The 25752-nt window shown below is 43.4% G+C and overlaps 1 protein-coding gene across 2 annotated transcripts in view; it reads left to right on the top strand.

Annotated features, from left to right (window-relative positions):
* The window catches only part of LOC147010363 (IgGFc-binding protein-like), a 50398-nt gene that overhangs the window by 1798 nt on the left and 22848 nt on the right, over positions 1 to 25752 (top strand). For both annotated transcript variants that reach the window (XM_085858866.1, XM_085858865.1), the window contains exons 2-19: positions 1967 to 2208; positions 2843 to 3010; positions 3472 to 3607; positions 3843 to 3984; positions 4489 to 4615; positions 5174 to 5341; positions 6268 to 6308; positions 12736 to 12818; positions 13033 to 13288; positions 13643 to 13881; positions 14050 to 14167; positions 16490 to 16658; positions 17050 to 17336; positions 17685 to 17890; positions 18214 to 18364; positions 22217 to 22308; positions 22582 to 22719; positions 23510 to 23805. In XM_085858866.1, the coding sequence (XP_085714992.1) occupies positions 1967 to 2208; positions 2843 to 3010; positions 3472 to 3607; positions 3843 to 3984; positions 4489 to 4615; positions 5174 to 5341; positions 6268 to 6308; positions 12736 to 12818; positions 13033 to 13288; positions 13643 to 13881; positions 14050 to 14167; positions 16490 to 16658; positions 17050 to 17336; positions 17685 to 17890; positions 18214 to 18364; positions 22217 to 22308; positions 22582 to 22719; positions 23510 to 23805 (3059 nt within the window). The remainder of the gene's footprint in view (positions 1 to 1966; positions 2209 to 2842; positions 3011 to 3471; positions 3608 to 3842; positions 3985 to 4488; positions 4616 to 5173; positions 5342 to 6267; positions 6309 to 12735; positions 12819 to 13032; positions 13289 to 13642; positions 13882 to 14049; positions 14168 to 16489; positions 16659 to 17049; positions 17337 to 17684; positions 17891 to 18213; positions 18365 to 22216; positions 22309 to 22581; positions 22720 to 23509; positions 23806 to 25752) is intronic.

Below are 25752 nucleotides of genomic sequence, written 5' to 3' on the forward strand. Positions count from 1 at the left end.
TCAGCCATTTCAGAGAAGATTTTTGAAGGTTTTTATAAAAAACACAATATGACTGCTGAATCATGCGACCGATGACTGACTTCAAAAAAAATTTTGCAGAACATATTTTCCCAAGATGACCCTCAAAAATTTTCATACTGATCAGATGGAGCGTTCTACATATAAAATTATGACATCACAACGAAGGTTCCTATGATGTCATAAAAATCACACTCATTCCCCATGAGGAGTCCTTGTTACATGCCAAGTTTCAATTTTTTTTTCCTTGGTGCACTTTCAGAGATGGAGGTCCAAAGTTCTTCCATTTTTCCAATATGGCTGCCACACCACGTTACCAATGACGTCATAATTATCTTCAAAACATTCTACACGAGTAGTCACACCAATGGATCAAATTTCGTTTCAATCCGTCAAGCCATTGCGGGGAGAAACAAACAAACAAGAAGAAGAAGAAGACGTGGTGCAGAACACGACACTTGCAAAATCCATATAACAAATTTGACCTAAAAACATAATTGTTGGTTGAATTCAATGACCAAACATGCAACTCCTCTTTAACTTTCAAGTCAATCTGATGAAAATTGAGGATTTTAGAAATACAACCGAAATTGTTGATCTTGGGCCTATGTTGACCTTTTGACCTCAATAACAATAGGCTTCTTCCTTATGACAAACTCTACCATATGGTGAAGTTTCGTGAAGATCGGTTTAAAATTGTGACCTGCAGGTGACAGACAGACAGACAAACAGACAGAATAACAAAATCGACTAACCAATGTACTTGAAAAATCTTCCATTTTGCAACTAACAAACAGAAAGAAGTGAAAACATAACCCCCTTCACCTTTGTTGATGGAGGTAAAAAAAATTCTGATTGTTCTCACTCACATTTCAACCTCACTGTAATGTTGTTTAAACTCTCTTTATATTACAAGAAGATTTGTAATACCTGCTACCACCGAGGAAGAGGGGGTGCTGCGCAAAACACATTTACATATAAAGAATTGGGGTCTTCCCCCCACCTTGAACCTCCTCCCCCACATATGCTACCCTGAAAGAAACCATCTTTTGGGGTACCCTTTGGAAACGTGTAAAATTTGGTTGGATTCAGTTTTTTTTTTTAGTTTTTGAAGCATATATAAACAAACAAGCAAATATACAAATTCTGTTTTAGAGTGTAGACTAGTGGAGTACCCACCCCCTGGGTGGGTCGAGTTTGTGCATTACTTGCTGAAAAATGTATAGTCTGTGTTTTTCAAGAAGACTACAGATGTTTGTGAGGTGTGAGCCTAAAATATTCTCGATGATCTAAAGGGTCTAAACGTATAAACGGATTCGTTCCAATAGTAGTTCAGGTCGAAAGGGTCTAATAAAGGACTAAGTGGTCTAAAGCTCTAAATGGTCAAGGATCCAAGCTGTCTAAGATGTCTGAAGAGTGTAAAGGATCCAAATGATATGAAGGTCTAAGTGGTCTGACAGGTGTAAAGGTCTCGATGGTCTGTGGGGTCTCGAGATCCGCGGGGTCTAGCAGGTATAAAAGGTCTAAAGGGTGAAGGGGTCTAAAGTATCTTAAAGGTCAAAGGGGTCTTAAGGGTCTTGGGGTTTTAAATGTCTTTCAGGATCTTAGGGTTGTAAAGAATATAATAAGGGTTATAAAGGTTGTATAACTTCAGGGTCTTTTAGGTCAGGACAGATGAGATCCTTGTCAGGTCAGTCCAGATCAGATCTGTGACGTGCTACAGGTACTACGTAAACCTGCACTAACCCTGTTTCATGGTCGGGTTGTCGGTGACTAAACCGTCTCCCCCACCAGGTTTCCTGCTGAGGAGGGTGTATGGATATGGACACCGAGCAAAGATTAAAAACAAAACCTGTCATTTGCTCCGGAACAAATCCTGGGTTAGTCCGGTTCGGTTTGCTTCCTTTGCAATGACGTCACAGTGAGTATCCTTTGTGTTCTCCTGCAGGTGCGTTTTGAATACATGGTCGGATGGCGCAGAAACTCGGGCCCAGGTGGAAATTGTGATAAACAGGATGTGAAAACTCAGAAAATGATTGCACTTACCAGCCAATGGAGATGTGTGCAAGGCTGCAATTCAGAAGAGACCCTGAACTACCGATGTATCGGCTACAACAAGCCGAGCAACTGGATGGTTGGATCTGGAACCTTTGAAATGAATGTTCAAGAGGTTGGAACCAGTGTTGTTGAGTGAGTGTTTGAAAGTATTACCTATATCTAACATTCTACTTCCCTGACACTGTATTCATGTTTCATTACTTAGTTAATGGATAGTTTTGTTATTATTCAAGAAATCATGATATTTGAAGATCATTTGTCACGACGTAATGTCCTATTGCAAGGGTGGATATGCATTGTTCAACATTTACCCAATTTATCTGAAAAACCGATTTTGTGTCACGTGGGACAAGGATGGCCATTCCATCCAATCCCACACCATGCCATGTGCCATATGTTGCACACGTAGTAAAATGGGACACATTCAATTTCTCCACGACAAGTCTGTGCCTTTGGCCAATGGGTAAAGGTACAGTGGATAGGATCACCTGAATAAGAACTTGAGGGATGGAGAAGTCTCTTGAGTGAGCAAATTAACCCAGCCTGGTGTGGACAACAAAAGGTAGACATGACCTCAAAAGACATGGGTGATGCAACAACATGTGGGCCAGTTCGTGCTCACTTAACACGAATATGAATACACGACTAACTTCGTATTGGTTCAAAAATCGTGATTCGTTCGGGTGTAGTTTGGGATTGTTTTCTTTTGGGGATAATCATCAGTGTTGATTGTCCCCAAAATTCCTGTTTCTGTCATCTCACACAGGTTTGACAACTGCTGTTACATCACAGCATCCGTGATGAAGACAACGTCACATCTCACCAAAAAGGGCGACTTTCATTGGACATTGCAAACCACCATCAACATCGACACCCGTCAAGACATCGGGAGGCCCAATTCCTCTCCAGTCACCAGCTCTAAACCGCTCATCAAGTGAGAAAGGAAAATCTGTTTATGGGTGATTTCATAAAGGGGGGGGGTGTGGAGTGTCGATATGGAAGATCGGTGTGTGAAAGGGAGTGGAGAGTGAGTGGATGAGGTCATTTTGTGAATGAGGAATGTAAAATCAGGAGACAAGGTCTTTGTGTGAAGTGGTGTTGAGAGTCCATTCTATTGAGGAGGTACATGACTAAAATTGGGATTTGGGGGGTGGGAGAAATTGGAATGAAGAGTTCTATTTTTAAGTTTGGAAATATTTTGGAATTCTCCATGCAGGACTGTGATAAGTCTTTATAAGTTAGAGAATACATCAATAATTGATTTAACAATTGGAAATGAAACTGCACGTGAAGATTGGTTTGAAAACAAAAGAAGCAATCATTTACTCAGCGCACATGCTTGGTACATATGAATCATGCTTGTGGTACAGGAAGTTACATTGATTGGTTCCACAGAGTGAAGTCTGGGTGTCCATCTTCCATCCAACTGGCTGTCTCGGACCCTGACGGGGACGACGTTCGGTGTCGGATGGCTGTCGGACAAGAGTGCGGTCAAGCTTGTGGAATTGTACCTCATGGTAGTTTGAATGAGGTGAGTCCAAGTTAACTTTCGCAACTTCTGTGATTGAAAAAAACATGGAGCTTTCTGTATTTCGAAATGGAAAAAGAACACAAACAATTTTCACTTGTACTTTGAATGTTCATTTTATATTGTTTTGGGGGATTGCGATTTTGAAATGTCAAATTTGATGGGAAACCTGCACTTATCAGACAAATAACACCTATTCCTCCTTTCCTCTTCACACTTCTCTTCCATCCTTCCACAGACAGAATGTATCTTGCAGTTCAACCCTCCTCGAAAGACGAGTGGCCTTTGGGTGCTCGCCCTCACTCTCGAGGACTTTGCTACGGTGAATGGTCAAACGACTGGACCTTTCTCCTCCATTCCGCTACAGGTTATCCTTGAATGTGAGTTTCGCTTTCAATTCTTTCCCTTCGTTTTACATTTTGTCCTTCCCTGATACATTGAAGTTGTGTCGTTAGTCCAACAGCCTTACAAAAGGCCACTTTCATTGTCTATTTCACATGTACCTTCCTAACCAAGGAGTGCATCAATGAGTATTCACTCTCTTCGAATATCTTTGACCCGTTCAAATCTTGGGTCTGTCAGGTTTTCAAATAAATACCATAAAATCCTTCCATTGGTTTCCTTGTATTTCACCAGGACAGTTCACCTGTGCAGTTCTCTCTGTAAATTCCCCACTTCTCTTCTGTTTATTGTTTCTCACTCGATCCTCCATGAGTTATAATCTCTACGACCTGTGGGAAACCCCGTGACCTCCAATGGTAAAAAAAAAACTTTGGCCCAAATGACTCAGATTTTGTGGACCCTCTTACATACATTCATTGCCAGATATGCTCGATTATCCTCGTCCACTGCTTCTCCTCATTAATTGTGACCCCTTTCTACAGTCGAAAAGAATGCCAAATGTGCATCTCCCAAATTCGTCGGACGTACACCAAAGAACAACGCCAAATTCAGCATCATGAGCGGACAATCCTTCAGCTTCAACATCGACGTACAGTCCAGCTTACCGAGGTACAGACAAGAGAAAGACTAATCCAAACCATTGAAGTTATAAGTTTTTAAAACATACTAGTTAACATCCTGGAAAGCTACAGGAAGTTATGGTTCGATATAAAATGTAACCTTACCAAGTGTAACCATGAAGTACCTCCTCTCCCACCTTATTCAGTTTGAGTTTGATTACAGGTACTTGGATCCAGAAGTTGTCTTTTCAAATTGAAGTTGAACTTACCCCATTAAGAATGGATTATTTTTTTCCCAACTTTTTGCTAATACGCAGAGCTCTTTTCAGAATCGGTAAACCCAGCTTTCTTAACAAATCAAATATAGTTTAGGTCTATTTGTTACATACACACTGAAAGTGAGGATTCCACCCTATGTATGCATTCAAGAAATAGATGAAACTTTGTGTAATTTCTTGGAGTTGTTCATTTGGATGATTTGAAAACCCAAAGTGAATTTTGCTTGACAACTTGATTGCACTTTGACAAATTCGACTTGTTCGGGCTTGTACACCTATCCTCCTCCTCTGTCCTCTGAACGAATGTCCCATTTATGTTTCTCTCCCAGAGAACGTATTGTTTCAATCAGCCAAGTTGCGAAAGTGCCCACGACACAGCAAACGGTCACGAGAAACACTTCCTCTTCCCGCATATTCCACACCGGCCTGATCGTGACACCTCCAGCAGAGACCTTCGGGAAACAGCAGATCTGCTTCTATGCTCTAGAATCCTCTGGGTTTGTGACTCACAATCCTCTCTGTCATTGTCTATTAGCCTTTATATTTCTTCACTTCTTTGTTTTAGGCCTTTCTTAGTTCTGTTTTTATTTTTCACTTTTCATGTTTTTTGTTTCTTTCACCCTTTGCTGCTCATTTTTTTTTTTTAGCTCACCTGGAACATAGTTCCAGGAAGCTTATGGGATGGTTCGTCGTCCATCCATCAGTCCGTCTGTCTGTCCACAAATACTTGCAACTTCTTCTCTGAAACTATACACGGTTTTGATGAAACTTTGCGACAACGTTCAGCACCGTGTATGTGCCAAAGTTTGTTCAAGGCATAAAATAAATCAGGCCCTAAAGGGATCTCCGGGGGTTGCTCCCCAAAATATGTATTTGCTTTCTTCTCAGAAACTACACATGAAATTCCAATGAAACTTGACTCTAATCTTCATCACCTGTGATGTACCAAAGTTTGTTCATGGCATTAAAAAACAAAATCGGGGTCTGAGGGGGTCTATAGAGGGAGTTTATGGGGGCGGGGGTTGCCCCCCACAAACTCCCCCCATAAACTCTCCCAAAGAGGTGTTTGCTTTCTTCTCCGAAGCCACACACACAATTTCGATGAAACTTGACCACAACCTTTATCACCTGTGTTGTACCAAAGTTTATTTAAGGCATTAAAAATAACAATCCATAGGTATTAACTTTCTTCTCCATTATATATTTTGTGGGTCATCCATGCCGACCAGTAGTTCACTGGTTATCTTATCCAGCCGCTACCAGGTGAACACCCAGGGGTATTGCCCCTATGTTTAAGCCATTAGCGTTTGTTGTTCCTCTTTGTCTCCACCTATTTGACGTTATGAAAACATCTCTGGATAAATGATGCTTTTGGTGTCACATGTTCGTGAACCTATAACATCTTCATTGTGTGTGTATGCAGACAAGAAACTGAGATGCGTTGCATCTTTCTCACAATCGAAGGTGAGTGGCACAGACCAACTGCTACAGATATATATATATATTAGTGAGGTACCCATGCAAAGCACGAGTGGGAGCCCAAATGCAAACGGAAAATGCTAAACCATGAACTAATGAATTCCACATTTCTGTGCCACCTTCAGTCAAACATGAACGTCCGGTTCGTGAATGACTCGGGCAAAACACTTCCGGCAGCTGACCCCACCAGAAGGTGGTTTTTATCTTCTTCTTTCTCTTACGCATGGCAGCTTGGCTCCTTAGTAGCTATTATTTTGTTGGGGCATGACTATGCCACTGATGCTGTGCCCTGATACCACTGCACTGGCACTCATTTTGCCAACCTCAGAAGGATGACAGGCTGAATCTACCTCACCTGGTATGAATTCAGTGGCAAACGGGGCTCAAACTCAGGACCCTATAATCCCAAACCAGCCACCCTAACCTCTAAGCCAACACCAGGCTTGGTGGATATCCATCCATCCATTGGGACCATACTCTGTGCAGAGCATTGGTGCTGCCTAAGCAGTCTCCTTGGCTATTGGGCACAATCCTGGACGGGTTGCCACTCCGACACAGTGTACCAGCAAGCTGGCACTCATTTTGCTGATTTCAAAAGGATGAAAGGCAGAGTCAGCCCCACCTGGTATTAATTCAACGGTAGCGGAATTTGAACCGAGGATCCTTGGAGCCCACCCCACAAACCATTAAGCCAACACCAGGCATTTGGTAGATATATAATGTTCTATACACAGTCAATGCAAAATTTGCAAATGTGAGCAAAACATTGGAGCATCTCATTGGTGGAAACCCAGACTCTCATTTGTAATGGGATATTGCTGAAGCTGCGATGTGTTTACATGGAGAGAAAGATTAGCGTCATACGGGAGGTGAACGCAAAATCTCAATTGTATGGAGATATTACCAAACCATTCCCTTACCCGTGAATGAGTTTACACGTGGAGAGGGATCAGTTTCGTATGGGTGGAAAATCAAAATCATAACTGCATTGAGAAATTTATGAAACCTCTCACCCATCTGAGATTACTGGTGGAAATCTCACCTTAGGACTCCTGCTGAGACCCCAAAATGTTCCGCAGAACGTTTCGCGGGGATAGCCCCAAAACTGAGGAAGTAGTTCAGGGACGGACGGACAGACAGACGCTCCTGCTTTATTATATACTGGTGGGGCACCCGTGAGAAACCCACGGGCATTGACATGGATGACAATTGGACATCTTGATTTAGATGCTGCAAGTAGTTTTACAAAATTGCAACTGGCAATTTGTCAGATCCAGAAATTATGTAATCTACACAATTTATTTCCTTCACTTAATATGTGAACACATCACATGATATATGTCATATATATATATATATATATATATATATATATATATATATATATATATATATATATATATATATATATATATATATATATATATTGTTGTGGGCCGGGGGTCGGTGGCAAGAACGACCGCTAGGTGGGGAAGTTTACGCCGTCTCCTACCAGATTCCCCGGAATTTATAGGCCGTCGCTCCGGATAACTCCGAAGCCGGCGGGTCGATTAATCGACCGTGAAACGCCAATATCTCCACCGCATGGCATAGGGTTAATTGTCTATATCCCAATATACCTAAATAACCACGCAGTCTTGGCTACCGGGGATTCACGCCCTCGGCACGTCTTTCTTGAACCGGGTCACTCTACCGACTGCGGTAGAGTTCCAACTAGCGATGACCAACTCCGGTTTGGTTGCAGCTGAGTGGAATCTGCCAAAGCCGTGCCGGCGAGGATTAACGGATTATCGGGGATGAAACCCCGTCTGAACTCAGACCCGGACCATGCTGAACCAAATAAAGAAAGGACAGAAACGAGCTGGGAACATTTCTAATGATTTATTTACAGTAAAATAAAGACACAGGGCAGACTTATCGTGAATGTGCAATGCAGTATTTACAATGATGAAATAAACACTTAAACAATTCTACTTCTAGACGGGCCCACACGCAGACACACACAAAAAGAAAAGAAACCCCAGAGTTCTTTATTGGACCCTCCAGCCGATGAGAGAGAGACGAGCTGGGGGTCAGAGTCCGGATGGGTACCTGGCCGTCGGAGAAAGGGGGTACTCCGTGCTGTGACACCTGCCAATGGTCGTCGGCCTGGTCCCAGTCGCACGTGGGGGACTCGTGGTTCGTGGCGGAGCTCGGGTGGTGAATGGTCGGGGTCCACAGAACTCCTCTCCCCGTAACAGCCACCGTGATGAACGTGACCACTCCAGAACTCCAGTACTTCTTCTCAGAGCATGCTCGTGGATCTTTATCCACCTCCCTCGTGAAACACACACAGCTCTCGCACTGCTCTACTCTCGCACTGCTCTACTCTCGCACTGCTCTACTCTCGCACTGCTCTGCTCTCAGACACCACCAACGCCAACGACAATGACCACCCTCCGAGTCTCCGACATATATATCTCCTCCCACAAGGGGAGGGGCCTTGGCGAGAATCATCTCGCTGTCTGTCCCTCATTGGCCCATGGCCGTACCCCACCGGGGCGGAGCCGTGGCCCCTGTTCGGAGACCCCACATTCTCCATGTGGCTCCGCTCTCGAAGAGTAACAGTATCGATGTTGCGTTGGTGCAAGGGTTAAAACGTTTGTGGAAGGAGCGTTGGTGGGAGCGGCAAGGAACAGTTGCAAGATCCTGTCCTGGCAAGTCAGAGTGCTTGTAGACAGTGGGTGGGTCGTTGATCGTCATGGGGGATGGATCATGCAGATGGGATGGTTTATTCGATGGTTCGTTGGATATAATAACCTAACTAAAGGCGTCACAACGCACACATTTAATCCTCCCGCTAAACAAGAGGACGGGGTCCTGACTACAACACGTACTTACCGGCATAACTAACTTTGGGACCTGAATGTTGAGTGTGCATGGTTTCCAGATACGTAACAATATATATATATATATATATATATATATATATATATATATATATATATATATATATATATATATATATATATATATATATATATATATATATATATATAAAGATTGGGGTGGTTGACACATTTTCAAAGAAGAAGAAGGCGCTTCCAACCAAAAGTAAAAACTAGATCGACTTAACTAGACTCCTGAGACCAGGTCTGCTCTCGCTTTTTTGCTCAAATTAGCGGAGTCGATCGAGTTTTTACTTTTGGTTGGAAGCGCCTTCTTCTTCTTTGAAAAAAAAAAAAATATATATATATATGTATATATATATATATATATATATGTATGTATGTATGTATGTATGTATGTATGTATATATATATGAGCAAATGCAGCCCGTCTCTTCGCTGATGGGAATATTAAGGGGGGTGAGAAAGAGGGAGGGGAGGGGAGAAGAGGGAGGGAATGGAGAGAGGTGGGGAGAGAAAGAGAAAGAGAGAGAATTGGGGGGAGGGGGAGGATGAGAGAGAGAGAGAGAGAGAGAGAGAGAGAGAGAGAGAGAGAGAGAGAGAGAGAGAGAGAGAGAGAGAGAGAGAGAGAGAGAGAGAGAGAGAGAGAGAGAGAGAGAGAGAGAGAGAGAGAGAGAGAGAGAGAGAGAGAGAGAGAGAGAGAGAGAGAGAGAGAGAGAGAGAGAGAGAGAGAGAGAGAGAGAGAGAGAGAGAGAGAAGGGTGGAGGGAGAGGGCGAGGGAGGTAGGAGGAGTGGGGGAGGTAGGAGGGGTGAGGAAGGGGTAAGAGTGATGAAGGAGGTTTTAGGGTGAGCAACGCCTCACCAAACGTCGCTATACACTCCGGGAGTTGGTGGGGTGGTTAGAGTGAGCATGATTGGGGAGGGAGGAGGGGGGAGTGGAGAGGGAGAGGGGGTTTGGCAGGAGGTAAGCATGAGGGGAGGGTTTCTCAATTTACATTTGGTAGTGGGTCTTCTGGGGATGGGTAGGGGGGGGGGTAGCACAGGATTGAACTAACTGGGTCCTTTAAAACAGCACATTAATACAGCTTGTGGAGACCGCTGGGAGATACTCACGAGGATGGAGAGGGGAGAGGGTTTGGAAGGAGGTAAGCGTGTGAGGAGGTGGAGGAAAAGCAGCGTGTGGAGAAGGGAAGGTGGGGCGGTGTGTGGGGATGGGAACGGAAGGCAGAGAGAGGGAGGGAAAGGGTTATAAAACGTGTCCAATAAGTAACATTTCCATTTTAACTGCCAGGTGCTATATAAAACAGGGCAAGAGCATTTAAAACAAATGCTATATACCTGACAAAGGCCTACCTGCATGCACCCATGCTCTCACATGCAGTGATGTTTGCATCCCTCTGGTCGGCTCACTCCGAATATGATTTGCACATGCTACTCTCTGGGGAAGTAGTTTTAAATTAAAAACTAAACCGTTAGTCCTTAACAGTCCCTTCAAATGAGGGGGAGGGGTGGGATAAAGAGGGAGAGGTGGGAGAGGTGGGAGAGGGGTGAGAGGAAGATGGTTGAGAGAGGGGTGAGGGAAGGGAGAGGAGAGGGGGAGATAGAGGGGAGGGGGAGAGGGAGGGGAGGGAGAGAGAGGGGAGTGGATAGTGCAGAGGGGATTCCAACATATGTGGTGCCCAGTTTAATGTCATCCGAGAGACGGCACACACACAATGATGAATCACCCTGCCTGGTAAACACCAGAATGACAGTTTATAGATGGGTCAGGATTTCAACCCAGGTTGAACAGCTTAGCGCGAGCGTGTGTACCCAAATCCAGGCTAGCCAGCTTGGAGCCAGCATGTGGGGAAGAGCGAGGAGAGAGGGAAGAGAGAGAGAGGGGAGGGGAGAGTGCGGAGGGGGAGAGGAGAGGGGTGTGATTCCGGTGGATGTGACGCTCAGTTTAACATCATCCGAGAGACGGCACACACATCGATGAATCACCATGCCTGGTAAACATCGGGATGACAGTTTATAGCTGGGTCGGGATTCAAACCCAGGCTAGACAGCTCAAAGCAAGCGTGTACCGCTCCGCTGTCCTGCCATGATGTAGCGATTCATTGCTTTGTCACAACTGAAACCATTTTTTATTCATTGTGATCATCGAATATATTTTGCCTTCTCTACTCCGGTATCGAATTGCGGTGTCGCCATCAAAGCTTGAAGAGCACTCGCCAAGTGGCTTAACCAAGCACTCCAATGAAACGGTTGAAGAAACTTTAAAAATGAAACGTTAATTTTTTTATATGTATTTATCTTTGCTGAATTGATTGCTCATACAATGAAAGAAGATCATACAAAACGGGGAAACGTGGTGTAAAATAAAGTTGAACATTTTCAGCAAGCCAGTCACCGCCCGATAAACCACAGCACAATGCGGGGCCAAATGTAGGCAAGTGGTCCCTGAACTTTGTTCAAGTCAATTGATATACAGTATTCAGTGACAGTGTAAATATTGTAGAGTGCTCACCAAGTGGCTTAAACACTCAAGGAAGCACTCCAATGAAACGATTGACTTGGCAAGGGATTAGTTATCCGTCATATTAAAAACCTCCCGGAGACGTCTGAAATGTCAAACTATGTCCAAATTGGACAATTGAACACTTTTTTTATAGCAGTCGGAAATGCTGCTAAGTTCAAATCTGGAGCTTAAATTTTGTAATTCTGCTTAGTTTAAGAGATTATTGAGGTTATGGCATGTGCGGAAATGAAATAAAGCCAAAAATGCTATCGCCTTCGGGCGTTTATAAGCATTGCAATGTATCCAGCGATTTTTAGGTATGATGATGAGGCATTCGATAATATGAGTGAGGAAAGTGAAAAAAAAAATTATCGTTAAGAAATCATTGCGGCCTGTTCCGAGTCAAGACATTGATGCTGGGGCCCCAGCCCAGAGGCGATAGCAGTCTTCCATTGAGCTACAGCCGAAGGCCTTGGAGACTGTGACTCGTGCTGACTTCAATAAAAGGTTTGAGTGGACAATATTTGTCCCTGGTTTCATTCATTCATTCATTCACTCATTCAGGTGTTTGTCTCAAATGACCTGTTCCATTCCTTATATTGGAGCATTGCCTGTGGTCACACAAAACACAGCCATGGGTTTTGAAAGAAAGCAGTCAATGCAATCATGGAAAACATCCGTCTTCATAGTTTGAGAATACACATCATATTTTTCACGCAGTTAATTCATCGTCTCTGAAAGTTGGGTTTTGAAATAAAATGTTCTTTTGAAAAATGTAATTTCCAACTTTAACACAAACAAAGTCAGGTGTAAGAAAGGGCCATTCTGCCCATCGAGCTTGCACTGTATCTTCCAACAACACGTTACCAATAACAAGAATCACAATTGTCCACCAGAATATAAGATAGCAAACCGATGACACTTTCGAGCCTGACACGATTGTTTCTCTGTCCCAAAATTATATGGCAATGCAATTTTATTACGAAATTCACGACTTCTTTCTTTTGTATGATTTGTCTAGGCGAGTGCAACGCCACAAAGTTTGAATTCAGGCCCAAGGATTTCTCTCGCAGCATTACATGGAGGTTTTTCTTCACTTTGCCGGTAAGATTTTGGTGTCACAGTGGGATAGTGAAAGTGATCGCTTCACAAAGTTACTGAGACTTCATTTGCAACTTTTCCAACTCCAGGAGCACGTAGTCAGCCTATTTACCTGTAATTCACCTAACAAATCAATAGGTAATCCAAATAGTTTACACTCCATTTTATTGTTTTACATGTGATCATTTGGTGGTTCTTACTCTGCACGGTCCAACAGGTGGTGCGAAAAAACGCCGGCGCATACATTCGATTTCACGACTACAATATGGAGACCGAGGTTTTTGCAGTGGATGCAGGTGCCGGTCAAATAGACTCGAAGGGGTGCCTGACCATCACCACACCACCATCGATATTTTCTGGAAGGAAGTACTATGTGACGCTTGATGATGGTGTGGCAACCACAGCCGGGGGCACCCTGAGTCTCGCCTGGCTCTTCTCTACGTGGACATTTGTAGTCCCAAGGAACGTGTATGGTACATTGACACACAACCATCTTTTTGATTTGGGCATGACACAGAACTGGGGAGTTTCCACCTTAATTACTCTGTGTACTTTGTGATTTCGAGAATGAAGATTAAATTTACTACAAATCGAGGTTGTGGAAAAACTTATCTTCTCTCTGTCTTTGTCTGAAAAAGATTGATGTCCAATTGGCTAAAGCCTGTGACCAGTTCATGGCAATATTTCACTCAAGCTTTTGTAAACATGCCAGCACCCATTGTTCTCTGTCGTTGATCTGCAGTACCGAGTTGCAAATGTAGAGGATCATTCTGTTTTGTCTATTTGTTTCATTGTAACACGAGTGCATTGTCTCCTTTGTTCTCCAGCAAAATGCACTGGCTCTGGTGATCCACACTACCTGACCTTTGATAATAAACACTTCGACTACATGGGAACTTGTCCGCTCCTTCTGGCTGCTCCATGTGCTTCGAGCACGGCCAACAACTGGAGCGTCCAGGTTCAGAACGACCACCGCTATGGCAAGACATCTGTGTCTTGGACGAGGGATGTGCACATAGATGTGGACAATGTCCGTGTTTCTTTCTTGAGGGGTTACGGTGTTCAGGTGGGTGTTGTTTTATTCTTGAGTTATCGTTTGTGACTGTAAATCTATACAAATCGTTGTAATTGCTGCTTTTATGAGTGATTTATTATCAATTCCTTGTTTTTGATTCTGCCGATTATCAATTGCTCTTACGATACATTATTTTCTCCGATCCCTGTCTCTCTGTAGCTGAATGGCTCAAACATTCGCCTTCCTTATGAGCACCCAGATGGGAGGTTTGAGATTTACCAGACGACCAAGCTACTTGTCCTGCGGACACTTTTCCTCTTCTCTGTCTCATATGATGGTACGTGTATGTCAATAAGGAACTCTCAGATGATACACATTCAGAAAGACTACATGTGACAGGTGACCTTTGCAACGGAGTGAAAAAAAACAGGATGTGAGTGTAACAGGTGGTGTAGCCGTTACAATCTGACAGTTCGGGGTGGCATGGTGCTTACATCTGGTGAGATGAAAAATGTGATGCACCAGGAAGGACGGACAAAGAGGGTTTAATCTCTCAACCGGTGTATAATAGGTAAGCATCTTTTGGCATAGCACTGACAACCACTCGTAACACAATGGCTCCTCATTTTGTTGGTATGGCCCACCTCAGGTTATTCCAGTTCAGTGTCTGGATCAGTTCCAGTCCCACACCACACCAGGATGGCACGAGTACAGCACAGAATTTTTAATTGTCAAGGCCCATAGAGGATCTATAACACAGAACGGATCAAGATGTAACCGAAGCAAAAGAATGGTATAAGAAAGAGTTGGGGGGAGGGGGTGGGGGCTTTAAAGGACAAAATAGAGGGAGAGTTCGAGAAATAAGAGATGTGAGTGAAGAAATAGGACACAGCCACAAACTATCAATCACAGAAGTGAAAGGAAAAACTGGAAACATGGAAAGAGGTGGGCTTGGGGAGGGTTAATGGGGGGGAGAAAATATCATTGTTGTGGATGGGGCATGACCTGAAATTATGGTGAGGAGCTGTCTTGAAGCCATGGAGGAAAGAATGAGATTGAAGAGAATGTGGAAGTTGGTTCCACAGGTGAAAGACAAAAAAAGGAGGTGGTGGCATACAGAGACCCACCGACCATAGAATCGGCTTAATCGAGGAGGATTCCAATGATTTTGAATGCCTTGATTTTCCACGGCATCAAGCGGATGAAGGTGTGTGGCAGGTGCACCGGCTCTTGTAGGTGGATGAAAGTTCAGGTGTGCTTTGCTCGACGGAGGATACCCAGTCAGTGACCAAATGAACCCCAGCTCTCCTCGTGCAGCTCTTGTGCCCCTTACATTCTGCTCCCATTAGAATGTACTGATGATGTACAGATGGAAAAGCAAGGTGACAATGCACATTACAAGGTCACATTGTACAGATGGACGATGTAGACAAGGATCATTTGGATGATTTGTTTTTACTTATCTCGTTCATTGTTTTTGTTTTGAAGAAGTTTGGGGCTGAGAAGGGATAACAAGGCAAATCTTCTGGACAAAGCAGGACAATTCATGAAGATGGGGTTAATTACAGAACAAGAGAGTGTTAGACATACTGTAGACAAGTTTAAGACGCATCAAATCTGCGTAAACGTCTGAGCCATCTATCTGTATTTGTTAATTTTTTTCGCAATCTGAGGAAATAGCAATCTGAACTTTAGAAGGTTGGGAAAGGAAGGCTCAATGAGGGAAATAAAGATCACAGGTAAGGTGGAGGATGGCATGGGATTGTTGGTGAACCACATGCTTCAACCTTGAAGCCCAAGTGGAAGAGACCTTCCGCTTTGTGTTGCATCTCCTACAATCTGCCTTCATTTCAGTTTCTTTGCATAATCTACATATTCAATATTTTCCTTAATTATGCAAGGCGTTCCATTATTAATATGGAATAGGCAAAGCCTAGAAGCGAATGTAAAATTCTTCTTACATTCGATGCTGCAATTTCCGGTTACTTCGGCCTGGATTCGGGATCAGCGATCAAATGACGTAAATCACGATTAAAAATTATTTTTTTTGATGATGCGGGAGATGTCTTTATTAAAATCAGTGGAGGAAATATACACCATGTCTGATATTATTTGGGTCTTTCATGTCTCCGACGATACCTTTATCTCCTGGCATGCATCATTCCCCATGCCAAAAACCGGAAGCAAAAAAAAAAAACCGGAAGCAAAAGCGTCATAGCTAACGACACGGATTCCAAATTGCCAGGGTATTGTGTTGTTGTTGTTGTTGTTGTTGTTGTTGTTGTTGTTGTTGTTGTTTCCTATTCTCTCATGTGCACGCGTTAAGTATGAAGCTCACTACACTCGCTATAAATCAATGAAATGCAAAGAACACAAGAAGGCCTTATATCAATTTTTTTAAAAAATAAAAATTCACCACGTAATCTCTCAACTGAAGCAAACTTTGTTATTGTCTGTAAAAAAACAAAACAAGGCCTTGTAGTCGAGCTCAAGAAGCTGCCATTTTGTTTTCCATTTTCCTGCTGCGAGTTTACCACGAGCCAGTTTTCTTTTTCAAACATGTCGCATCATTCCAACATTTTATCCATTTATTTTGAACAAGGATTTGTCAAAATCATCCTTACCATGAATATTGATTTGCGTGTCTGCCTCCATTCAGGTTTTTCACGCGTCAAGGTGGAACTCGAGAGTTCTCTGTACTCTGGACAGATGTGTGGTCTTTGTGGACAGTTTAACGGGGTGGCGAGAGATGACTTTGCCATGCCTGATGGACAGCAAGCGCCGAACGTCAATGCTTTTGGAAAGAGCTGGGAGGTTGAAGGCAGCAGGTACGGGAAACATGTCCTCGTTTTGATCGTTGTTTTTGTCCACCAAGGACACATGGTATTAATTACTTAACGTACAGATCATACGCATACAATACAAGCACAGGACAATATTTCGTACAGAATAGGAGTAAAGGAGGGAAATGTGGAAGTTGGGAGAATGTGTATAATTAGAAGATCTATGCAAGGGAGTTGTGGGTATAAATGAGATGTTATTGTTAGAAACGGATTTTGGAGGACATGACAATATATCAGGAAAGGATATGAAGTTTACGGCAATTGTGAATGAAGATGTCTATCAAAAATTATTTAGTGAGGCAAATGAAGGATGATGTGATGTATTGAAGATATTGATATTGAAGCACAAAATGTGAGATTTGTTATGCCAACACAGTTCCTGCGGTAATCCCAATGAAGCCGTTACTCCGACCACGAGTCCAGCAGATGAGGCCACAGCAACAAATGCCCATAACTGTGGGGTCCTCAAAGATCAGGCAGGTCCTCTACAAGAATGCATTGGTGCCATTGACCCAAACAACTATTTTGAAGATTGTGCGTTTGACTACATCCTCTCGGGTTTCAACAAGGAAGATCTTTGCAAATCCGTGGAGGCATTTGTGACCGACTGCCAAGACGCTGGAGTTAATGTCACCAAAAACTGGAGAAACTACATCTCTTGTCGTGAGTTCTAATCTCACCCTGAATGTTTGTTTTGATGGGAAATTTGATTAAGCTGTCAAAGTTTAGCGACATATTTGTTTGGCAATCTGCGAGTTACAATGAAAATTGTTGCTGTCAGTAGTGCGCATTCTGGCGAGCTCTCCTTTACAGCACTGAGTTTATGCTCGAGTTATACTTTCATAGATAGATGGCAGCATCTCACTTTTGATTTTGTTAGATGGATAAAAAGCAGCAACCCTTAAACACTGAGACAGAACAGCCATAAGCACCTCATAAAAGAATGATTGCTGAGGGCCACAGGTAAAACTTCCTCCACCTGTCTTCTAATACCTTTTTGTTCTCACGCAGCTCTGGAATGCCCAACTGGATCACACTATGAGCTGTGTACATCACCGTGTCCCCTTACTTGCTACAATGAAAAAGCAACCTCACACTGCACGGAACCATGTGCTGAAGGTTGTGAGTGTGATGCATCTGACCATGTGTGGGAAGGTGCAAAGTGTGTCCCCAAAAAGGATTGTGGCTGCAAAGATGCAGATGGAACATATTACAAGGTTGGTGAATGGTCTTTCTGTTTCTGAATTTGTCTTTCCATTTGCGCAAGTTATTTCCAGTCCAATATCTTCCTTTCTCCCATTCTCACTTTCCTGTTAAATATATGACTAGTTCAATATACTAAATATAAAATATCAGACTTTCATCCTCCTGCACAGGTACTGGCAGCGCCACACCCCATTATCCAGTGAATCCATTTCCCGATCTACTCGACCTCATCTTGTACTTGTCTGTGATACCAGCCTCCTCTTTGTTCCTCTTCCGTTCACCCACATTCAAAGCTCCACTTCTGTTTCTAATCCGCTTTACTGTCATTCCCTAGGTGGGTGAAACATTCTTCAGGGAAGGATGTGATGAAGAATGCGTATGTCAAGAGGGAAATCACATGCATTGCACAGAGAGTGACTGCAATTCCTTCCTCTCCTCGTGTGAAGCCAGAGAACTAGGAGGTTACAATTGTGTTTCAAAAACATGTAAGCACCATCTTCTTACAGCTGCAAGCTGTTTTTCTCTTGACAGCATATCTTAGATTCATGGAGAAGCTTTGCCAACTCGAAAAATATTAGTTGAGGTGAATACATGAATGGATATGCCTCCCCCCCCTCCACATTAGATGTCAACCCACTGTTATGTTTGATGTCAATTAATGCTTCTTACTCGAGTTGTGATCTGCGAAGTGATTTTCAAAGAGCACGTGACCTTTGACCTGTTGAACCAAAAATTGAATCTGTTCCTCTTTGCATCATAGTGATATAATTGTACCAAATTTGGTCGAAATCCCTTCAGCGGTTCAAAAGTTATCGCGGTAACGAAAATCTGCTCCACACACATCGAAGGACGCAAAGCCGGACGGACAGACCGCACAAAAATAATGCCTTCGGCTGCGGAGGCATTCAAATCCTGTGCAGGACAAGGGCATTTTGGGACATCACTGGACTTTCACATGATTTATAAGGACATGATCGAGTAAACAATGGGCAAATCAACAGAATATGGAACTTGAACCTCAGATTCCAACATCATGGGTGACGTGCACTGTTAGGAATGTCAAAAAGGCAAAACCAAAATTGCACTTTTCCAAAAAAACTGGTTGCAGTTGGTAAGATGTAGATTCAAATTATGTAGGAACCAACAACTCATACAATGAAAGCACCAGCAACAGGTCCAAGGATATAAGCCTTGCCAGGTGTGTGGAAATAATAGTTGGTGGTGCATTCATTTTTCTTTACAGAAGCGAGGTTCATGGAGGACCGAGATAGAACTGACAGTTGGACAAACATCAAGGGAATTAAGGAACAGGAAAAGAGGAGAGGCAAGAGGGGAGGAAACACTGGAAGTAACAAGTCAGAGAATTGGGATCAGACAGGTTAATTGGGGTAATAAAGATCGTCGGTCAAAATTGGGGATGACAAGAGATGGTGGTGCACTGCTTGCTTGAAGTCCTGGGGGGAAGGAAGACACAGCATGGCCTCCGTAAGGTGTTTCACAGACGGGAGAAGCGAAGAATAAAAGGATTTTCATGTGCAGTCAGCCTGGATTTTGGAAGGTTATCCAGGAGAGGGTGACTGGATCAAAGAACACATGCATCTGGGAGTTGCTGGGGAGGGTTGGAAGACTTAGAAAGCAGGGGGAGCCATATTGGAGAAGAGATGGTAGAAAACAGAGACCACTGACCTGCAGCCTGCAATGTCACAGAAACAGACCCTCTGCTTAGGCCTTATCACTGGTCATTCCAATAATTTTGAGAGTTTTAGAATTTGTCAGCAAGAAAATTTAATGCTGCAGTGCCAGCACATCGTGGAGAGCAGTACTCCATTGAACTACAGACAAAAGGCTTGTAGACCGAGTAGCTTTGATTTTCCAAGGAAACACAGATCAACAGAGGATGCCTAGTACGTGGCTAGCTTTGGAGGCCAGCTTTGCCACGTCAGGTCAGGTATGGGAGCATGCACCAGAGCAGTGCATTGCTGCATCCACTTTCTGCCGGTACTCCAGGGGCCTCCGTCTGGCCATCCCCCAGGCAGATGCCTGGCCCATCCCAATCTCCTTGAGATGCCGATCAACCTGCTGCAACCACGAGGTATGTGGTCTGCCCATTGGCCTCCTCCACTCACGAGGCTCCCTCGCTGAGAGAATCTGATGAGCAGAATCAGCGTCAGGAAAATGAGCCACATGTCCATACAGCTGCAGCTGACGCTCATGGACAAAGCAGGTAACAAATCTCATTTGAGTCTCTCTCAGCAACCACTCGTTGAACACAAAGTCCGACCAGTGATAGCCAACGATTCTCCGAAGAGACCTGATACCAAAGGAATTAAGTCTCCGTCTCAGATCCTTGGTCAGAGTCCAGGTCTCACATCCATAGAGCAAGACTGGAAGCACCAAGTACCTGAAGACTCAGACTTTCATCCTCCTGCACAGGTACTGGCAGCGCCACAGCCCATTATCCAGTGAATCCATGACTCCCCAGGCTCGACCCAGACGTCTGTTGACCTCCGACTCACAGCCAGCAGAGACACGAATATCACTGCCGAGGTAAGTGAATCTCTCCACGACCTCAACATCCTCACCACAAACAGACACAGACAGGACAGCAGCATCCAAGATGTCACCGAAAGCCTGGATCTTAATTTTGACCCAAGAAACCCGTAATCCCAGCGGCTCCGATTCCTCATTCAGCACCTCGAGGGCCCCCAAAAGGATATCTAAAGTCTCCACAAAGATGACTGCATCATCTGCAAAATCAAGGCCAGAGATCTTGACATTCCCAAACGATGCACCGCAGCTTGATCTCTCTGACATCCTCCCTAAAATCCAGTCCATATAAGTGCTGAAAAGTGTGGGGACCAGTACACACCCCTGACGAACTCCAGTAACAATTGGAAATAAGTCCCATACCTGACCTGACCTTTGCCACGTGTTGGGCTGGTGTGTGTCGTGACTGGTGGTAAGGCCGAGCAGTGCAAGAGACTGAACAAATAGATGGGTGGGTTCATTGGATTATTGGATTGAAGGACATGTTCCATTTATCACACCAGAGTCAAATAATTTCCAGAGAGAGAGAGAGAGAGAGAGACACGCAGCGACACAGCTGCAGTTGCAGTCTGCCTACCAGTGGGATGGTGGTACTGTACGACACAATGTAGAATCGTCTGAAAAAATGGAAGAAAGGATTTTCCAGAGCATTGATTGGAGAGGGTGTCAACATAGATGAGGAACAAGACTGGGCCCAAAGCACTGCCTTCATCTTCCACTGGGAGAAGGGGAGGGGAGAGGAGTTCAATTGATGGCAACACATTGACTTTGTGAGTTGATGAAGTCAGAAATCCAGAAATGAAGGCAGCTTTCTTTGCCACAGGCAGAGACCTTGACGAGCAAAGCAGGACAACATACTGTACTGCATCGAATTCCCGAGATATATTCAGGGAGACGGTCTTCACCTTTTGTTTGAGATCGAGGGTCTCCAAATCTTAACTGAGAGAGGAGCAGAATGGAATGAGGGTCCAGAGTTGAGTGATTCTGATGGAATTCAAAACTGATGATCAGACTGTTTGAAAACAGGATAAACTTGACATCGGAAGCAATGATTCCATGAGTTTGCTTGTAATTGGAAGCAAGCTCACTGGTCTATTATTTTGCACCATTTTGTGGACGGAAGTGATGTTTGCTGACTAATTTGTAGAGTGATTGTGACCAAAGGGGAAAGACATCCTGAATATGGCAAAAACGACAGAGTATGATTTTATGACATGGGCACTGATGCTATCTGGGCCCGTCCCTGGAGGAGGGTCAAGCCAAACAGAATTTTCTCAACCTTCTCGGGTGAGGACACAAAGTCCAGTAGACAGTGGCTATGTTGGGGGTAAGATGAGGACAGAACGGGATTGGTTGGGTTTACATAATTTGGAGGCAAAGACGGAGATTATACGTTCTACTTTTTCTCGGGCCTAGTCTGCAGCACTGCCGTTTGAGATAAGGGACAGAACCGATGGGGAGCATATGCCAGAGACAGACTTGACAATGCACCGCCATGACTTGGAGGAAGGAGACTGGTTGGAGAGTGTGGCCTTGATATTTGAAAGAATCCAAGTTTTGAATACAGAGAAGGACATTGTATTCTTGCATGTAAAACACAAACCTTCCTGGTGATTTGATTGGTGAGTTAGCTTTTACTATCGGCCTAGTAGAAGATTAATTGGGATATTTAGAGTTTCATGGTTATGATTAATGCTTTGACTGTGTGTCGATCCATTGTTGAGCAGAAATGATGTTGGGCTACAGACACTGGTTTTCAACAGAAGCTATAAAAGTCTTTCTTTCCACAGTGGAATGTGTGGCTTGGGGAGATCCTCACTACATCAACTTTGACAACAGGAAATTCAACTTCATGGGCACACGCACCTATGTGTTCACTCGGGTAGGTGTCATATATATTGGATATACTAATAAGCATGCCTTCGCCATTGCAATTTTCCAGTTTCTGGCCACAATTACTCATATAAATCGTATATTTTCCCCACTTATTTCATCGACGAGTTCTTAAGATCCATTAAACCTGAAGATTTATCTCAGTCTTTAACTATTATATTGTAGGAAATGGGTTTTCTACAAGTCGACACCTGTTTCCTGTAATAGTCTCCATTTTTATATTCATCGAATTTCCCCACTTTCCATTATTTCTCTCCCGTAGCCATGTAAGGATCCTCACTGGCAGGTGCTTGTGAAGAATGAGCATCGTCGCAGAGTCAGCAGAGTGTCGTACACCCGTGAGCTCATCGTCGATGCCTTCGGGATGCAAGTTCAGTTAGTTAAGGGCCGCAAGCTCCGGGTAAGACTGTTAACAATAACCAGAGTACCAGCTCGCTTGGCTCATAACCAAGCAGCCATTCCTGCTGGTAATCACTGATATTTATGTATACATGTCCACAGAAGTTTTGTTTGAATTCGTTGAACAATGTTGATAAATTTGCTGACGTTGACTCGTTGAAAAAGTTTTCCATCCAAACTTTGTGTGAAATGCTTTAAATGCGAGCAAGTTGAGCATTTCAACGAGCAATTTGCATGCCAAAACAAATGTCCACCCGAACAGACTGTTGCCTCAAACCTTCTCAGAATCTCAGAATGGTATCTGCACATTGCTGTGCAGCATCATGTCTGGGAGCACAGCTGTGCCACTTTTGTAGTGCCCCCTACTGGATAAGGCAGGAATTTGTAATATTTTTGGCTATTGTGCTGGCAAATCCTCGTTCACTCTTCATCAAGGACACATGGTGTCTTCAACATCCACCAACTAATGTCAGCAGATGGGATGCCAGTTTAATGTCCATCCAAGGAACAACATACACACACATTGATAAATGACTCTGCCTGCACAACACCAGGATGATAGCTTTTAGCTGGGTGGGGATTCAAACCCAGGCTAGACAGCTTAGAGGCAAGTGTACATACCTCTAGGCCATCATGTCAGCTTCTCATTGCATTGTTTTTTTCCTCCATATTGTTGCCCATTTCAAAGTACTTTCTCTTTTCCGTTGGTTTTCTTTTGTTGCTTATTATTGCTTCCTCTTACATACACTCTGAATGTTCGTTTATTTATTTATTTTTGTCCTCATCTACAGGTGAATGGAGTAAAGACTGCAGTTCCTTACTCGTTCACCAACAACACTGATTTCCTGTTTGTCGAACGCTGGGGTTCCTCCCTGTACGTGCGCACATCCTTTGGACTTGGCGCCACATATGATGGCAACCATTTTGCTCGTGTCCGCTTGCTTGCTTCGCACACTGGAAAAGTGTGTGGCCTTTGTGGAAACATGGATGCGAATGCGAACAATGACTTCAAGTTGCGAAATGGAACTGAAACCACAAGTACCAGCGAGTTTTGCAATGACTGGAGAGTTGTTGAGCAAAATGATGGGTGAGTGTTGTGGTTCACTTTTTTGTCTCTTGATTGTCTTTTGTTTCAAAAATACCTTCGATGAAACAGTAGGGCTGGTTTTTCAAGGTAGGGCTTCCAAGGTAGTATATACTTGCTGGAATTTAATCATTATTATTATATTGCCATATTTTGTGACACCTTTCTGTGACACTGCTCGGCCAATAAACTTGTAACTTTACAAGGTTGGTACAAGCAGAAACAGAGCAGGGGAAGGGAGGGGAATGGAGGGGGGGGGGTAATTGCCCCTCCTGCCTTTTTCCAAGAGAGGTGGGGGGGGCAAAAAGTGCCTTGTCACACGAACGCTTGAGAAGGTTTTACAGCATTGTTGAACTAATGGAGAGTTAAGAGGTTCCTAATATGCATCATTTCCTTAGAATGACAATTTTGTCATTGCAAGTCTTTCAGTCTTTAGGAGGTAGACCTCAAAACTCGGTCAACAGGATTCTTTGATTCCAATTTGTCCTATATTTAGTCAATTTTCACTGCGATAATATACTGCACATAATCTGGCAGCAAATGAAGCTACCTGACAAGCCCACAGCTGCCATAGAGTTACGTAGGGTAGTGATAGTGCTTTGCAGTACACTACCACTAATTGATAGTACTATATTAATACTTCACAGAAGCGTGATTAGAATAATCTTACCGGACGTGGGCATGATCACTTTTTGGGACCTTTTGGTATGTATGTGCAAAGACGACTGGAGCACTTCCGTTTTGATGATGAGTGTCATGATTCATGTTTAATTCCTTTGCCGAGTTTTAGTTTGATTTTTCAGCCTCATTTTCTTCTTCAATCTGCAACTTGCTGTTTATCTGCAGATATTTATCTTCCACCCGAAATCAATAAACAGAAGGATATGTTTTTTTTTGCCTTCAAATAAATTCTGTGCCCCCCCCCATGTCCTTCTCCCACTTCGGTATCCCTGGGTACAAGTCATGAGATCTTGTGCATCTCCTCCAACAAAGGATCTCCTCTCTGACTTTTCCAAAAATTTGGTGTCCATCTTGGATTTACGATCTTTCTTCAAAATCTCGTGAAAGATTGATCATTTTTTGAAAGAAAGCCAAAACTGATCGAAACAACACTTCAGAAACATCATTGATGGACCGGGGAGAATCAAGTTTGCGGAAGTTTCAGCTCTGTCCAAAAAAACCCCACAAACCCATGGAACATGTCAATCAAAATACAGATTTTTGACTTTGGAAAGTTGATGGATCTCAATGGAGAGAGGTGGTATATTAATAAATTATCGGCTAAAATCTATTCCGATTTCAAAATTTCTGATCATATCCCATGAATTCTTCCTTTGCAACTGCGATGTCATCCTGAGCAGCTGAGTTGCAAGAACAAGAATGACTGCACTATGGTCAGAACCTGTGCCACAAGATACATTTCCAAAAGGTTAGCGAACTCTTTTGCCGCAAGTGTCATGATCTTTTATCGAAAACAACCCGTTGTTATGCTTCGATCTTGCGTGGTCTACAAAGTGCGTCTTGATCCTGGAAATAGTTGCCGTTTTAACTACAACAAGGAAATCCAACACAGGTGGATTCAGCCCATCATGCCTGCGTGAACACCACACCAACCCAAGATCATTTTAATTAATGAAATAAATTATTTTTTTGTACTTTTTTGTTGTTGTACTTTTTATATTTTTTATTTGTTTTTTTTTCTTTTCTTCCCCTCGGAGAGGGGCATGGGTTTAGTTAGAAACACACATCAACCACACAACCCCCCCTTGACAAGACCCCCACCAACAGCACTCCATACACAATCACCTATCCATACTCAAACTACCGAAAAGTCTTATCAACATCCCCATACACCTCTATCTCCATAACTTCCAGGTACCTATCTAATTCCAATTTAAACTTATCTTCTGTTTCTGCTGCCACTACCTTTACAGGGAGACCATTCTATGC

The sequence above is a fragment of the Eptatretus burgeri genome, chromosome 16 (assembly GCF_056783735.1).
Source record: "Eptatretus burgeri isolate ZD-2024b chromosome 16, Ebu_testis_v1, whole genome shotgun sequence".
Lineage (NCBI taxonomy): Eukaryota > Metazoa > Chordata > Myxini > Myxiniformes > Myxinidae > Eptatretus > Eptatretus burgeri.